At 42.7% G+C, this 17,703-nt stretch overlaps 1 protein-coding gene across 10 annotated transcripts in view; it reads left to right on the forward strand.

Annotated features, from left to right (window-relative positions):
- The window catches only part of LOC105670535 (serine-rich adhesin for platelets), a 258,685-nt gene that overhangs the window by 218,986 nt on the left and 21,996 nt on the right, over positions 1–17,703 (forward strand). For 9 of the 10 annotated variants that reach the window (XM_012364087.2, XM_067360244.1, XM_067360245.1 and 6 more), the window contains one exon: positions 10,341–12,340. In XM_012364087.2, coding sequence (XP_012219510.2) covers positions 10,341–12,340 — 2,000 coding nt within the window. Of the gene's footprint in view, positions 1–8,830; positions 10,074–10,340; positions 12,341–17,703 lie in introns of those variants that run through there. The other variant, XM_067360251.1, reaches the window with a different exon arrangement.

Raw genomic sequence — 17,703 nt, forward strand, 5'->3', positions numbered from 1 at the left:
GTGCCTTTGTTTCCATTCCGGATTATCATTATTTATCATTCGTCGTGATTGATTGCTGTAGAATGCGAGAATTTTTTTACGGACATTTTTTATAAATACATATTTAACTGTCTGAGAAATTTGTGCGGATCAATAGCGTTTGTCGCATTTGTGCAATGCAAAAATAATTTAAATAAGACATTGTATATTAAGAAAATAGTTTTAATCGATTGGTACACAAATAACTTGAAAATTGAACGCGGACTTAGATTGCTGAGTTCTGGTAATAAACTCTGGTAACTTTGGCAAAATACTATACGCATACGAGAAAATACGAGTACTAGATAATGGCGTATGAAAATAAACTTCTGTAGACTTCACGTGTATTCTCTTCGCGCGAGCAGATATAATTTAAATTATAAATAAATTTGTATAATCGAAGCAAGCTGGAAATATTCGAGGTCGAACAATTTCCGGCAGTCTTGCTTATCGCTCGGAAGTACGTAAAAAAAAGGAACGAAAAAAAAAAAAAAAAAGAGGGACGACTCGTTATTCGGGGTCTCAAGAGTCATCGGATAAGTGCATATCGATTTCTCCCTATTGGCGAGGGTCGGGTCGTCGGTAAGATCGAGGCGAATGGGAAAAAAGAAGGCGGTAAAAAGGGCAAAGGCTATAAGTAACGGACCGTCTGGTGGAAAGCGCTCGAGGGCGAACAGTGATTTAGAGAAATTAAAACTTTAATTCATGTTCGGGTTCATGGGGTGGTTGTGTCCTCTACCTCCTACCTCCTTTCCCTCTCTGCCGAACCGTTGCTCCACCCCGTGGCGTTCTGTGCCCTCGTCGATCGACCGAAATCCCGCTCCATGCATAAATTGGCAAGCACAACTAGTGCTCGTTTTGCTTTACTATTCCCGAGATTTTCCCGCACTTTTACATAAATACTTATCCGGTTACACGTAAGTCTAAATATCATATATGTTTATCAATAATTTATCAACATCGACAATGAATTATTTAAATAATTTCTTGACTGAAACTAAAAGAAGTTGTGATGTTATTCCATGATAAATTCTATAGCAATAATGTGAAAATAAAAATTTAATTCTCTATCTCTGATGTACGTATATGGGAGTCAATAGAATGTTCGAGAGTAATGCTTACTCAATAAATGTAACAGCCACTTGTTTATCACGAGAGAATCTGTAATATTGGATGATTTATAAGAAGAGGGCGAGCGAGCAAAGGTTTCGAAGCTGGTCAACCGCGTCTACTAGACACAATTATTGTTATTTTGATTTAAGTCGCACATGTATTTTAAAGCACAATACTGCAGGACAATTCTGTATGGCCAGCAGTTATAGAGAAGGCGAATAAAAATTCAATACTGCCGGATAAAGCGCTGTATATATCTACTCCACCACGAATTTAATAGATATTCTTAGAAGCTTTTCCGCAATTGATGTAAACGATCTTTTATAAGTTGCACAAGTTTTTGTTTCTAAAAATATATCGTGTCTGCAATAACTATTGCTTTTTATAACACTAGTACAGTTAAAGACTTTAAAGACTTTAAAGAACCTAACATAAAGATTAAGAACATTTAATCAAACTTCTGTTCATGTAAATTTGATTGGAGATTTGTCAAGAAAAAAATGCATAATGGACACTTCGCATACCACTTTGTGCAATATTATTCAATCGTAAAGAATCCCACAAAGCAACGACACGCGGACAGAAACGTCGCAATAAATCTGCATTTCGGAAGACATCCTTACAAACTTTTATAAGCCATACAGAGGATACAGAATATGAGGAAAGGACGCGCGCGCGTACCCTTTATCTTCTTCTCCCTTGCTCCGCTGTCCTCTGTGCAGTTTTTCTCTTTGTTCCTCCTTCTTCCGTGTTCTTTGCTGCCTCCATCCCGTGTGCTCCGGCTTTTAGGGCAACCTCCATCTCCAATAAATTCCCATCACAAGCTCCCAGGTACGCCTTCGCCAAATAAATCATACCGTAAGTGAATCCGAATTGAATGCAATGAGTAAATATAGCTTTTGTATAATGAAAGGTAACTACGAGTGTCTAGCAGGGGCCGCAACAACCGACTTCTAATTCGAGAAAAATTTTTTTCCACGATATTGGATTATCTATGTTATTTTTCTTTATTGTGCAAAGCGAATGTAACCAATGTACGCGTGTTTTTGACGCTGTTCCGCCTATATGTGTGCGTGAATGCGAGTCAAGGAGCAGCCAGTCGGTGGAAATGCATAAATACATGAGTCGCTGGGCAACGAGCGAAAGAGGGAGAGACAAGCTTGGCCCGCATATGTAGCGAGCGGCTCGTACCTCGTAATAACGTGTAGATAGCGGCTCTTTCGTCGTGAAAATACGGTCTTTCAAAAGCTTGTATTTTCCCCTCGAAAGCGGGCAGTTTCGCTCACTGTCGAAAGGGAAAGAGAGAAGACGCATGAGAAATGACAATCTTATTCCGCAACTTCCTGTCACAAATTCTGTTTAACAATACAATTTCCCTTGCTTATCACACCATAACAATGGCAATGATTTTGTCATATTTATGGAAAAATTTTAATTTATATTTTTTTATGTTCTATGAAACATCTTGATGTTTGTCCTTTGATTAATCAACTAGATAATACGAGACTCTCGTTCAATACATTAATGCTCAGTCTACCGTAGCGTAATTAGCAATTAACTTTGCATAGGCGAAGAAGAATAATTGAATTTTTCTGAACTGTAACTCTTGAGATTTTTAAAATCTCGTTACAATTGTTTTGATTAAAAGTCGAAGGAGATTCCGAAGAAGCACAGGAAAACGATGACTGTGCCGCAACATAGGAAGTAAATACAAAGAGAAGGTAGATGATTCTGCAGGCATTAGAGAGGCGAGATTCGCATTCCCGCATTACTGTCACGCGAGTAATTACGCATCGTCGAAAGCAACGGTACGGTGGGTGGAGATAGGACAAGGAGTGGGTGGTGGATGTAGGGATCGTGGAACGGGAGGAGCAGGAGCTAGAAGGGTTGCTGTCGCTGCGCTGCTGGCTCGGCGTCTCCCGCGTTGCGCGATTCGCAGCCAACGGGAGAAACCAGAGCTAATAAAAGCCCACAATTACCTCCGGTTCGAGCCATTTGTCTTGACGGGCGTCTCATGCCCGATATAATTCACCCTGGCAACAACACATTGTTGCCTAATGAGGTGTAAAACATTCCGAGATATCTGGCTGTCTCGGGCTGCGAGGGCGGTTTCCGTAGCGCCAATTCACGATATCGCAGCCTTTTCCCTGCGTTTTTATACACCCCGACTCTCCTTTATCGCCAGGAGCGCGAGTTTCATGGAATTTTAACGAATTTTCGCACATCGGCCTTTCTCTGAAAAGATGAAAAATGATTCTATTCCGCGGCCTTCAGAAACTGACACAAAAATCCGAGATTGAGTGACTAATTTTTTATAGATTTTACTTTTACTTGTGCAGCAGTGATTCTATAAAAGCTCGTCACGTTTGTAATTTTTTAATTTTCTATTCTATTTTCAGATTCTATAAATTTAAAATATTTCATCAAATAAACAAAATTATCGACGTATGTTTTGAATAACTCGCAGATATTTGGGTTGTTAAATTTCCCAGATTAATTTCCACCATTCGATTTCGTGAGTTATTTCGAGACTCACCGATTTGAAACGTGCTCCGCGTTTTCATTTCTTTCAATCGTGAAAAGTTCACGGGCACCAGCACAAATCATACAGTTTGCTAGACAATGTTTGTTCGTTGCACCGCGTATCCTTTCGAGGTTTTTTTTTTTCCTGGCGCGGTATGGAAGAAACGTGCTCTGTCAATTCGATTTAGCCGAGGGATATACCACGCGCCCTTTTCACTCACTCTCACCCTGTTTCTCGACCATCCCGCTCTCCTCTCTTTGTCTTTATTTCGCTGGTGCGGCAGTGATTTGCTGCGATAAAGCCGCATCGACAGGCGACGCACGTGTATCGCGTGCCGAAGGACACGCTCCTCCTTTTTCCCAGCACGGGCCCTTTCTCGAGCGCCCTCCGCGCAAGGCTGATCGGAGGAGCTTATGATATATTTGTAATCATGTTACCCGATACGTGCCCTTCCGTTACAACTGCTCTCGTAACAAACAGCCGTGAACCTTTTTTTCACTTTATGGCCGTGTACAAACATGTGCTTTTTTCAATAACACTTTGCTGAAAAGGGATTAGAATCTTTTGTGTGTATTAACACGCGGATAAAATATTATAAATTTATAGTTTTTTTTTTCCTTTGAAAACAATTTAATTTGATGTGTCGCGGCAATCCTTTGTTTGCATTACTTTGTTTGTGATTTTAGCGAGCGAGAGAGAGAGAGCGTTCGGGAGAGAGTGATGTTCGAACTCATTGGCGTGCATTACTATACATATACATAATGTCGCCAAGCGAGCTGTGACGTAGAAGGCTCTTGAGTTTTAAAGGCCGTCATCAGTGCGAGGTTCGAGAAATTGCATCGTAATCCAAGAATGGCGCGAGGCGGGCCGCTTTTCGGAGAGGTAATTCCAGTTACCCGTAACAATCTGGCGGCGGCGTCAGCGGAGGTATATTATTATGGCCATAGCCCCGGACAGTTTATTCCCGGTTCATTTCCAGATTTACTGCCCTCTTCGTTTTACAGTAAGAACTCGCGACTTGCCGATTCTAAAAGCGGGCTGTTTTAAATCGCTTTAAATATTCCTCTAAATCGCGCTAACTTTATATTAACGTTCTATGATAAAAAATATATGAAAAATATTTCATGTATTATCCGCGTAATTTATTATTAATTAAATATTATGAAAAATAGTTATAACGTATTCACACATATATTGCACGTCCAAGTATATAGTTTATTGTAGAATAAATAATTGGCGAAAATGAAGAAGAAAGTATTTTAAGACATAAGATTTTAAATATATCAGTATGCTGAATCTCCAAATCAATATAAACGTGTCGTACATACATAAGAAGCGCGTACATACTAGTACTTGTCACTATGACATTATCGATCTGATGGCATGGTCGGACGTCGGCTGGTCCGAGCACGGTCGCTTCTTACCACCCTTCCCCTTTGGCCCTTCTGTATATACCCGTCTTTGCCGCCCCCTTGGTACAAGCCTTTAAGGTCGCTCTTCCAGCGGACATCAGCATTAAACTGGCAGATGCTCTTTTCAATTTCTCCGCCGCTCGGGATGAGGATATATCTGAAAATGTGAGGTACGATTTTGAAGTTCGCAAACTCCATCATACTTCCGCGTTTTCGCATATGATGGAAGATCGCGCATTGTCGCTGCCAGCTGCAGGACATAAAAGTTGTTCGTCCAGATGCTTGATTCGAAAATTATCTGGATCTGTCGTAGGCCATACGCTTTTTCCAAAGATGCTAAAAAAGACGCGACTTGCAAACGGGATGATGTAAGGACTGGTCGCGCAACGGCGCAGTCGCCGGCTTTCGTAACTGCGAAAATTTGCGGCCTCCTACCGCCAGCGGGCTCACTATAAATCAGTTGAAATTTGTTATGCGCGGCACGCAGATGGTTTTGTTATATGAAAATATGTGCCGCGCGGGGATGGCGTGTAAGTATCCCTCGGTAAAACACATCCCTTATATCCCGCGCGTACCCTCGGCCTCGGTCGCTTCTCCCCGCTCCTTACGCCCTTTCTCTCCTCCCCCTTTCCTCCCACAGGCCCGAGGCGTCATGCTGTTCTGCGCTCTCTTTAATTACACCCCAAAACCGGGACGCGTGACGTATTGCCGTGTGGCGAAAGGGACAAAAAAGCGACCTCCGCTTCGGGTTAGAGTCGTCGATCTGCAACTCGATCGTTAATCAATGCCGCAGCAATTGGTGACGTGTAATGTTTCAAAAATATGTTTTATGCATATCGTAAGAAAGATTAAGAAATCTTAAATACATTTCTCTCGTCTCACAATTCTTGGTATTTATTGAAAACTTTTAATTTATTGAAAATTTTTTTTAACACTTCTGTATTACTTTATGAAACTGTTTTAAATCATGTGTTTACGGATTGAGAATTTTCAAATAACTGCTTGTGTATTTCAACAAAAAATTCTACATTTATTGATTTGCTCTAAACAGTCTATGCAAACTTGAAACTTGTCGCTGAAATTTCAAAAGGTATAACATGACAGATTTATTAGAAGAAAGTTGAGTCCGGCGATGGAGGAGTCACTTAAAATGTTGGCCCGGTCAGCGCTAAATATTTGATCAGAATTCGATTGGTTTAAGACGTCAGCCGATAAGTGAGGGTGCGCTCATGGGACGAGCGAAAGAAAAAAACCAAGAAGGAACTCAACGAATGGACAGTCAGTTAGTAGCTAGACGACGGAGTATTCCCTCGAGCCGAACAGCAAAATGATATCCAACCAGACAGCTCAGCTGTCTTAGTCACAGTATTCTTTTTTCTGTGCCTGTATAAAACTGGAATTGTATTTAAAATTTGTCTTTATCTTTTATGCTTTCTCTATTATTTTATCTCTCTCCTCTTCTATCTTTTGCTTTTCTTTGCGCCATAATGAAAATTATGAAGCATAAGGCATAAAAATATAAAAGAATCTATTTAACAATTACTTAGAATACTTATTTATTTATGAATAACGCTTAAGTCTTGACAATAGCAAATAAGAAAAACACGAAGCTCGAATTGCAAAATTCATGCGAATCCATGTGGTGCCAAGTGGGGTGCATTAGCCAAGTTCCCCATTATCCACGCGTGAGAGAACCCTAAATTATCCGGCGCTCGCCTAGTGCCGATCTCGCCCACCCTCGCACGTCGGCGAGAAAAAGACGTATGACCGTCTTTTCTTGAGAACGCCCCCCCGACAGGCTCCGGCGTGAAGTCACCAACGCGTAATTCTCGCAATTGTAAGAAATTCACCATGTATCATAAGGCAAATTATTTGTATCGTCATTATTTTCGTCAGATATTGTCTGTCATCGATTATCTGTCTTTGTATTTTATTCAATTTTCTTATTGTTCCATTAAACTGCTATTGGAGAGTTTTTTTAAGAAAAATTAATATTAATTTGTGTCAAAAATGTAGAAATTCTAACATATTCACTATAATTTCAACACAATTGCTGTAAAGCTGAAAATTTTCCAGGATTTTATAAACAATAATAGAATCGATAAAGAAAAGACACACTAAAACTAGAAAACAGAAAAAGATTAGAGAGAGAGAAGATAAAGAAAGAAATTATGAGCAAGAGGAAGAGGAAAGGAGAAAAAAAAGAGATTTGCGTGCATGCATATAAATACAGGAAATAAAGTACATAATAAAGTACAGAATAAAAGAGGAGAAAACAAGAGCAGAAGGACAATGAGAAAAGAAGGAAGAAAGGGCGGGAGGCGGAATCCGAAGAACCGCCAGGAAGATAGAGAACGCAAGTTTGGGCTATCTCTCCGAACACAGTTCCAAGGAGCTTCCTTTAGACTTTAGTGACGTGACGTCGCCTAATACCCTAATCTCTGCAATGGAGGCACCATCGTCCGCCTCGCGTTGTCATGTTCTGTCTAATCATCCTCTTACCTATGCTGCAGTATGGTCGGCATACGTTAATTAATTGACGAATACAGATTCTCAAATGTTCAAACTTTCTTCGTGTCTGTTCTAGTAAAACGTGTAGTAAATATTTGTTTAACTATATGCTGAATTGTACAAACTGCTTAAAATGTTTTAGCATTAAAAACTATGTTCAATATACTTTGCAACAGCTAACAATATTTATATAAGTTTCTTTACGAAAAAGTTACATGCTCGTATAATATTTAGAATATTGCAAAAGCAGCTTTTTTCTATTTTTCTCACAATAGAAATTGAATTTACATGGTAAAAATATACACAGTTATAATTTTGATTTTGATATATATATATATATAACTCTCTTAATCTATTTATGATAAATTTTATATCAAAATTTAGCGAGAGAAATTCTATTCGAAAGAAATTCTATTCGATAATCTGTGTTATCGAAACTGCTATAATGAGCAAAGTAAGAACGTACATTCGACGCCTCGTGTGATATTAGAGACGCTTGTAGCAGAGATGATGCCTTCGACGGAGACTTCGACGGTCTCGAAGATGTTTCTTTTTGCGAGAATTTAAAGTCAACCTTTACGTAGTACATCTGCAGGGCTATTCATCCGTACGAGAACTACGCTTGCTTTCTAATTATTCCCCACAGACCGTAAGGGATGATACGTAATTGGAGGGTGGACCAGGACGCATCGATCCCCAACTCGAAGGGATTCTAGCTCTTTCTTGCGCCGCATTCCCGCCACTCCCCCTTCGTCCGACTCTCGCCCTTACCCAGTGCCTCTGTCGAAGGCCAGTTTCAAGAGCATCGGTCCGCAAAGAAAAGTGATAATGTCTTAAGCCGTCGGTGCGATTTAACTTCCGATTTTGGACGAGGGCACTCCCGCCGTTCTCTCTCCGCGATCCTTAGCAAGAGAGTTCGTTGCTCTAAACTCCCGGCTACGTGGTCTGAGGAGGGTTTAAGGTTTAAGGGAAGCTCTCTCATTCCTTGGGATCCTAGGGAGCCCCGCTAAGCGCTGACGCTGATCCTGTTCTTCTTCTGCCTCTATCACCTCCAGGAGCTCGGGTTTATCTAATTCCAGTTGTAGGTTCCTCCTATCGCTGTAAACCTTACGAGCGCACCAAAGGGTGAATGTTGCGCAGTTAAAGACCTAAAATCTTACAAGACATCCGAATAACTTATCAATTTGAAGTAAGGAAATTCTAAAGATAGTTATTTCAGTATCGAATTCAGCAGAATGAAACAAACAATATTAAGAAAACTTATTGTTGATTATATAATTACGCTTTAAATATAATTTGCTGTAAAATAAAAATAACTGCAAGCAGTTAATTGTTATTATACAAATGTGTAAGTGTTATGTCCCCGTAGCAAGGAATTAACATATGCTATTCATTTACGAAATAATATACACGGTAATTAATCACAAACCTGAATCCGCAATGACTCTCGGCTTGCGCGAATAGATCTTACATTTATCGCCAGCCAGAAATGAAGGGAAAATTACAAATTTGCTATAAGCAAAGTTATTCCTGTCGAGACGGCAGAGATTTGATTTCTCCTTTGAAAATCCAGCTACGCGAAGAACTACGCGAGTTGTAAAGGGAGTAGACTCGCGAGGTCGCTGGCCGGGACCAATGTTGCTCGAATTCCTAAAGCGGCAAAGAGAACCAGGTAGCACGTACATACATATAGTGGCGCGGCAACTCGAAGGATGGTTAGAGGGGTGGTAGTATAGACGCGGGTGGATATAAGCGGGAGAGATGTACAGAGCACGTACCTCGACACACTGAGAAAGAGAGAGAGAGAGAGAGAGAGAGAGAGAGAGAGAGAGAGAGAGAGAGGGAGAGAGAGAATCCTAGGTGTGCACCCAGGAACCGCATCCCCTTTTACGATATCCGTTGACGGGGGTTGAGGTGAGCGAGGGGGATGTGCAGAGGGGCTGGGAATCGTGCTCCAGCCGAGCTCAAGGGGGTGGACAGTGCGCAGAACCCGCCCCCACCTTTCGCGACGAAGCAGAAGCCGTCGGCTGCCCGCGCAAGTCTTCATCCCCTCCGTGCACGGTGGAAGATCGCCACCCCCGAACGAACTTAAACATAGCACAGTAGCTCGCGAGCACCCCGTCTGTAAGGGCACCCATCGCGCACACCGAACCGGACTTGTTACCTATATATATATATCTATATATATCTATATATCTGTGTATATATATATATATATATATATATATACATATAGATATCGGAGGTTTGTCGAGCACGCGTGTTTTCGCTGTGTGCATGCGCGCGTGCGTGTCACACACAGTACTTGTCGGAACATCTCGAGTCTGCCGCGAGGAGGAAGCAAGATAGTGTGCTAAAAAAAAAAAATAATACAAAAAGCCAAGCGACTATTGACCGGAATAAAGAGAAAGAAAAATATACAGACACATCTGAGCTGCACAGAATGGTTCTCCGGATCTCTGGCGACGCATTCGACGATTTTCTGCGGATGTCAGGTGAACTCTCTTGAGAGACAGTTCCTTAGACTTTGAATGCACTGTTAAGTAGATAATGGAGGGAGAGAGAGAAGTGGCCTCGGGCAAGCGCTGGGGATCTTCCGCGACGAAAGAGCGGCACGGAGTGCCTGAGTTACACGGCCTCTCTCGTTAAATTGCGCCGGCTTCAAACTCGACGACCTTGCACTCATGTACCAAACGCACCGCGTCCTTTGCGCCCGCATGGCAGAGCAGACTTGCTGATCCTCTGGAATTTTTGTGTTCCAGGGTGGAACTGACCAGCGTGCCGGGCGGACAGAATGCGATGGCTCATCTCAAAAAGCGGAAGCTGGAAGCAGAGTCGGTCGCGCAGAATCCTAAACAGACGCAGCAGTCGTCGCAACAAACGCAGCAGCAGTTGTTGATCAACAAGAAGGGCCTGCAGACGAACACGCCGCAAGAGATGGAGTCGGCTGACGCTGCCGCGAAACGGAGGAGAAAAAGCGTTCGCGACGATGATGTACGAAAGGCGATCGACGTAGTTGATCCTAACAAAATCATACCGTTACCTCAGAAGAAACGCGCGTTTACATCGGGCAACTCGACTAGTCCGGCTAGAAAATCCAGCAAACACAGTGAGGAAGTACCCGAAGACGACGAGACTCTCATTAGAGAAACGGAAGCCGCCTTGAAGAGTCTGTCAGGTAGCTGGCCCGGACCCAGAGGATCTCTCTATCAAAGAGGCAACTCGGACGAGGATAGATACGAGTCGAACTTTGAGAATCTTTTTGAGGAAAAGAAAGAGAATCCTAAATTATCGCCTTCGTCTGTATCGACGTCTTCGAGTACGAGTAACGACACCGGCTGTTCGCTGAAAGACGTGATAAGTTTTCGCGGACAGCAAGACCGATCGGGTAAGATGCAGCAGCTAAGTAAGCAACAAGATTCGAAGCAGCTGCAACACCCGATTAAAACTAAGAAGGATTTAGACAATTTATTGAAAATAGAGAACGAATGCGCGAACATTCAGTCGCAAGTCAGCAATACTTCGAGTGAGCCGCAAAAAATCAGAGCGATTTCCGTTCGTTCATTAGCGAGCAAAGAAAGAAACGACAGGAACATGGTCGGTGCGCATATCGATTCTCAAGGGAGACAATCGGACAAGTACTCGAGATATGATCCGCCGGATTTCAACGAGTTGGTCGATGATTCGTCCAACGAGCTCGAAATCGACATGTCGGATCCAACTGCCGACAAAGACGAAGGCGATCGGGACAGATCGAACGACAGAGAACGGGATCGAACGTGCAAAAATGGCCAATCACCTCAAAGCATCAGCAGGCAGCAGCAGCAGCAGCAGCAGCAGCAGCAACAGCAGCATCATCAGCAGCAGCATCAACCGCTTTACTCAAACTATCAAAGACAATATAACGATACTAACATGAAAGTCTCATCTACGGGGACCTCATCGACTTCGTCGCCGCCAGCAAACTCTCCATTTTCGGCAACGTCCGCCTTCAGGCCACCGAACACGGATCACTCGAAAGCTTCATGCCGCACTTCGTCGGTGCAAGTCGCCTCTTCGGGTATTCCGCCGATCGGTCCGTATCCAGCTTCCGCCACCTTCGTGGGATACCCGACGCCCGGACCGACGATGCCGACGCCGCAGCCTGTATCCGGTATATCGCCGACGTCGGAAAACAAACACTCGTCCACGGTGTCTCTGTTGCAATTGAAGTCCTCGAAGGAAGAGAGCCATCACGTGACGACGCACGACGTGACTTCCAATTCTGTGTCACCTAACAAGAGTCCTACCGGCGGTCTACCGTCCGTCACCAGTCCCGATTCCTCGAAACAGTACACGATTCTGCAGCCCGCGGGAGTTGGCTCCAGAGCGGCGAGTGCGATTCAAGATATTGCGAGGGAAGGGGTGGTTAGTGTCGCCGCTGTGACGAGCTGCACGACGGCGAACAACGGCAGTGCGAGCAACGTCAACACCGCGAACGCAAACGGCAATGGAGTCGGCAATAAAACAACTAACGGCAGTAATGCTGCTAATGACAGCAGCAGTGCTGCGAATCTTGCCGGAAATCCTAATGCAAACAGTATCGCCAGCATAACCATTACGACAGTGTCAACGACCACCACTACGTCCAGTCCGACAGTTGCCGCGGATGTGCCGTCAGCAAGCGGCCAGCAGGACAATGTCATGAAAATGCCAGAGAGACCTGGCGCCTTCGACAGTAGCAGGCCGGGAATGTCAATGTCTCCGTCCAGTCTTGGCAGAGGTGAGAATTTCGATGTCTTATCTATCGAGATACGAAACGTGTGTGTAGAAATGATATTTATTCAAGTTAACATTGATTTATTCGCTCAAATATCACATTGCCGAATTCAAAATTGCGATACGGAAAGTAAATAAGTGATAACGTATCATCTATATTGATAGTGATATAATAATTTCAAGTCATTTAGGATAAAATATAGCATCGCATTTTAAAATATTCATCAAAATATCGTAATTATAATTAATCGATTTCTATAAGCAGATTTTTATTAATTAAACAGAAGTTTTATTGATTATAAAAACTTTTTATAATATATTTACACTTCGTACGTAAGATTCATGAAGAGAGATTCTCTGAGAGAGATTTTTTTCTCTGTTCGCAGAAAATAAATATAAATGATTCGGGCTTATCTGAGATAGCATTAATTTAATTCTTCGATTAAGAAACGCTGCACTTTTTAAACTTCCGTGAAATACGAATGCGCGCAAGAGTTTGAAACTTTAAATTATTGGCGGACATAGTAATCGTAAGTCGTAGTAGGGTTACCGTTCGTGTGTTATATGTTACGAAAGGGGACAAAAGGCATTTTCGACTCTCTCGCTTACGCCGTTTCTCGCCCTTTCCTCTCTCTTTCTCTCTCTCTTCCCCTTTCCCTCTCTTACTCACGTCTTCTCTGTCTTGCTCTCTATGAAGTTAGGGGAGTTAGGGCAGCACGGAAAATCAATAATTACGAAGCGAGGGGTGATGACTCAAATGCTGAAATCAAGGTCTCTTCGAGCAAAATTATTCTCCGTGTCCTATGATACAGTCATTCCATCCTTGTTTCCGTCGTTACTCTTTTATCCGCCTCTCTCTGATTACATCACACGTTTTCCGATTGTTGCGAAATGTTTTCGTTACTAGAGACTACCACGCTTCAAATTAGTAGAATTTGGTAAAACATCTTTGGTGAAACATATAGAGCTTCAACTATACTCACCATCTGTAATAAATATGAAGAAAATTTTGGCTTCACAAGTTAGATGCATGATAAACGCGGTCTTTCCTCCGCGAAGAATCAAAAAGCTACCCCTCACGCGTCACGCTGTAGATGCGCCATGGTGTGACAGGTGGAGGCTCGAGTGCATTCCAGGGTCTTAGGGCAGCGAAGACACGACGTGTCTAGTCGGGGAAATTTGGGGTTGATACCACGTCATACGTATAAGCCGCAGCTGTCAGCGGCTGGAAACGTGACTAGCATCCCAGTCGCTCCAAGCCACCTTATTACCACCCTACGCCTGGCTGCCTGTCCTCATTATCCCCTTAACGTTTTCTCCGGCCAATGCCTGCGAAGATGATCGCTTTCAAGAATTCAATCTGCCGCATTTGATTTCTCGCTTATCGCAAGACAAATATGTGAAAAATTAATTGGATCAATAATAGGATTATAATTCCGATAGAGAGATGATAAATAATTTATTAAAAAGTGCGCACAATCCTTAGCGTTTTAATCGTCCATCGGCATGGGCGACTAAAATAATTGCTCATTGCGAAATCTTAGATAAGACTACGCGACATGATAAATGGGCTCGATTAATCGCGCACTTATCAGCGTGACGGCGATACTGCCATAACGGAGTCGGTCAAACGGGGGTTTTAATCGAAAATCCATCTCCTCTCTTTGTCGCTCTTTTTCTCGCTGCCGAGAGTCGCTCTTGATTTCTTCGATTTAGCGTGACGATCGCGTGCACCTTTTTTTTTATTCGTCACGTGCGCACATGCAGGCGCGTAAGAGCGTGTTGACACGCCATAAAACCGCTATCGGGAAATCCGTCGGCCGCAAAAACCACCCTTTCCGCATCGAGAAAGACCGGCCGCGCGCGGCGGGGTCGAGCCGGCTAATAAAAAAATAAACTGCCCTGTAACTCAATTTTACGCTGCCTTTGCGACCGCACGCATAAAAAGGACCTTTACTCGCGCGCGAGGGCTCTACCCTCCCTTTAAGGGCGCCGCGCGCCTCCGTGTGTAAATACCTACTTTGTGATTGTTCCTCGCGCTGTTCTCTTTTTTTAGAACCTCCGATCGTTTCCTTATCCAGCGTGTCCAGCGTGTCTGTGATTCAATGCAGGGAAATGCTGGAAAACTGTTATAGGCGTCGAGTATCCTACACGATTGAGTTTTGCGCAGTTTTATACTGCTTTTATCTCGCAGATACGTACAGAATTGCTTAACATCTCATGCGATTAAGTTTATGTTATGCTATTGTATCGCTGTTGTACTCTCAGTACGCTACAAAATAATTATTTATCTTTGCTGATTATTACAGTTTCTACGAAGTACATTCCGTTATTCTGATAAAACTCAATGTCATGACAAGCTAATGTTTTTAGAACAAAATGTAGACGCGCGCATTAATAATATCCGTATTTACAAAAACGCTTCGTGACATGCAACTTATTAATTTTTTTATTTCTTAAGAGTCTGAAGAATTAAACTATCAATCAATTATATTAAAGGAAAAAATACTAAATATTACAGATTGTTAATAAATTGATCACCGAATACATTGGATTGCGCACTATGAAATACATTTTAATTACGTCAATTACATATATTCAATGTAATCTCTTCTTCTTACTTAAACATCGGCGAAGCTAAAGTATTAAAAATACAAAAATTGAAATTAAAATTTCAATTAAATAATGTGCAAAATAAATCAAATTTATAATATAATCTAGAGCGATACAATTTACATATTATTATGAATGTGCACTTGCATTTTGAAATTAATTGGCTCACTCGAATATTCATCCGTAACATGTGAATAGTCAATTACTCTGATTAACGACTTTTGACGGCGAATTAATAATTAGCAACCGACGGACGCTCAATTCTCCTCGATTATCTTGCGACGGCGAGGATTTTTCGCGGTTGAACGTTTCGGCGCGTGTCGCACAAGCTGGCCGAATAAAACAATCCCGGTGTTTATATACACAACTACCCCTTCCACGAATCCTCACGTGAAATGGTTACAAAATAACACAATTACAACGCGACCACGGACTCACCCTCGGCGACCAGCGCTCGTCCTCATTCTCACCCCTTGATTCCGCTCTTTTCTCTCTTCCCTCCGACTCTCGTTGCTCCATTACAGCACGCTGCAGGGAAAAAGAAGCGAGAAGAGAGGGTTCGCGATAGAGGGAAAAAGAGGATAAGATTGGAGGAAGAGAAAGAGAAGAAGGAAATAGCGAAAAAGAGTGAGAGAAAGATGGCAGGAGTGAAAGCAGGTCTGACCGACTCGTTACAAGTCTATTCAGACGGCCGGAAAGAACAGCGCGTGCCGGTATTCATTTTGTTGACCGGAACCATTATCTGCCCCTTCGCTCTTTTTTTTTTTTTCTATCTCTCTCACTTTTTCTTTTCACCCCTGAGCTTAGCCACCGACGTGGCCGTTTTAAAACCTTACGGCTAATTTATTAATCCTACCAGGGCAACCGCTCGCCCTCAGTTATCCGGTGAACCTTTTCTACCCGGCGCTAATTAAAAACCAGGAAGCTCCGGCGATCCTTTCTCGAAATAGAAATAACACCGATTTTCTCTATCGCGAATTTTATGAGATTCGTGATGAGATTATGTTCGTCCATCGCCGCTATTTATTTTCAGCTCGAATGAAAATCGAGCGCTTTTTTTGACTTTAATCTTCGGCAAACTTTGATTTCAAAACAAAATTAATCCGCCGAGCTTCTCCTCCAAGAATTACACAGGGGTTGAAACAATCCTGACAACGTGTGCCGTCGTACAACTCCGGGACTCGAAGAGCGCCGTGGTCCGCAAATAAAGCATGCCGCTAATGACGTCACGTATCGTAATCCAATTTATAGGGAGGTGGGCGGGCGTCGCTCGCCTTAAGAAAAAGACGAGCATCTAAGTAGGGATCGACTTTCTTTCTCCATCCCTCCCGTCGGTTCTCACTTCTTCTGAGACGCGAAATGACGACCTGATGAAGTTTCTCGGCGTCACGGCGCTCGATTGGAGAGCCCCAACGTAGTTGGCTAGGGGATCAGGCCCGGACGGAGGATTAGTACACGACAAAGTTTATAAAAGTGCGCTCACTTCAGTAGAACCCCCGTCAACTAACCTAAAGCTGGTTTCCCCTTAAGGGGCTCCTCCGCAATCCCCTAACACACGTGACAAACCTACCTATGTTTCGTTAGGCCCATTATGTACCCAGAATGATGTCCGCTATTCAAGTAGCCGCACACCAGGGAACCAGATTCGTGAAAAAATTTCTCCATACGATACTATACATATATATATATATATATATATATATTTACAATTTTACTTTTATTGTATACTTATTTATATTATTTCTAATATGGAAATGTATAGATATAGTTTACAGATACAACACAGTTGCAGGAAAATTCGGAATGAATAAGATTATGATAATATTAGTTGATATATAGCTTTCAGCACTGATCATGTCGTCTAATTCTAAGGATTGGACAGGAACCTTTAGCCACATTTATCGTTCGCTATTGAAATAAAAAGAACCTTGCCGAAGGGGCTCGTATTAACCGATTGGTACTTGTCGGCTACCTGCAGTGCACTAGAAACCCGTAATTGTCTGGTCACGCGAGGTCGCCGCGGGAATATGAACGCGATCATACGTGACGTGCAGTATACCCACCATTATGTTACAGCTAGTATGCGACAGATGGTACAATTGGTCGTTTGGGTATGCTTGTCTGGCACCGGTTGTAGTTTCGTGTTACCGCCGTCGTAAGAACAAAAAAAAGGAGGCCTTAAAAAAGTTTGGAAAAAATTTGCAATTTTCCGACGCAAATTGTCAAATAATACAGACGTCTGATGGCAAGGATTGTACATCTTCACTAAATAGCTTTGACGAAGCATCGTGCCATGCGTGTCTGTAAAAGCTCATTCAAACGAACAGAATTATATATTCGCCAAACAAGTCTACCGACTATTATAAGGAATGGTGTTTTAATACCTTCTCCACTCGGATGAATAATATTGATGATAAATAATGGATGATATAGAAAAACGTATTTCGTGTTAAGGTTTAATGTATAGATAGCAGGGACGAAATATCACGTGGCGAAACTTTTTTCCCGATCGCTGAAAGTTTCATTCTGTCACATGGGAATGAGGTATCTATCTGTTCTTTGTTTCGCGGACAGTTGTAGGCCGGCCACATACCCCGTGCTAATCCCGAAGGCTTAGTCACGGGACAGAGAAATCCCAGAGGCTATTCACAAATGCGTAGCTCGTGCGACGAGATCCAGACTGACCACACGCGAGGCCATTTCTACCCTTCTGGACCGTCCTTTCAACTTTCACTTGGGACCTCTCGTCAGGAT

The sequence above is a fragment of the Linepithema humile genome, chromosome 8 (genome assembly GCF_040581485.1).
Source record: "Linepithema humile isolate Giens D197 chromosome 8, Lhum_UNIL_v1.0, whole genome shotgun sequence".
Taxonomy (NCBI): domain Eukaryota; kingdom Metazoa; phylum Arthropoda; class Insecta; order Hymenoptera; family Formicidae; genus Linepithema; species Linepithema humile.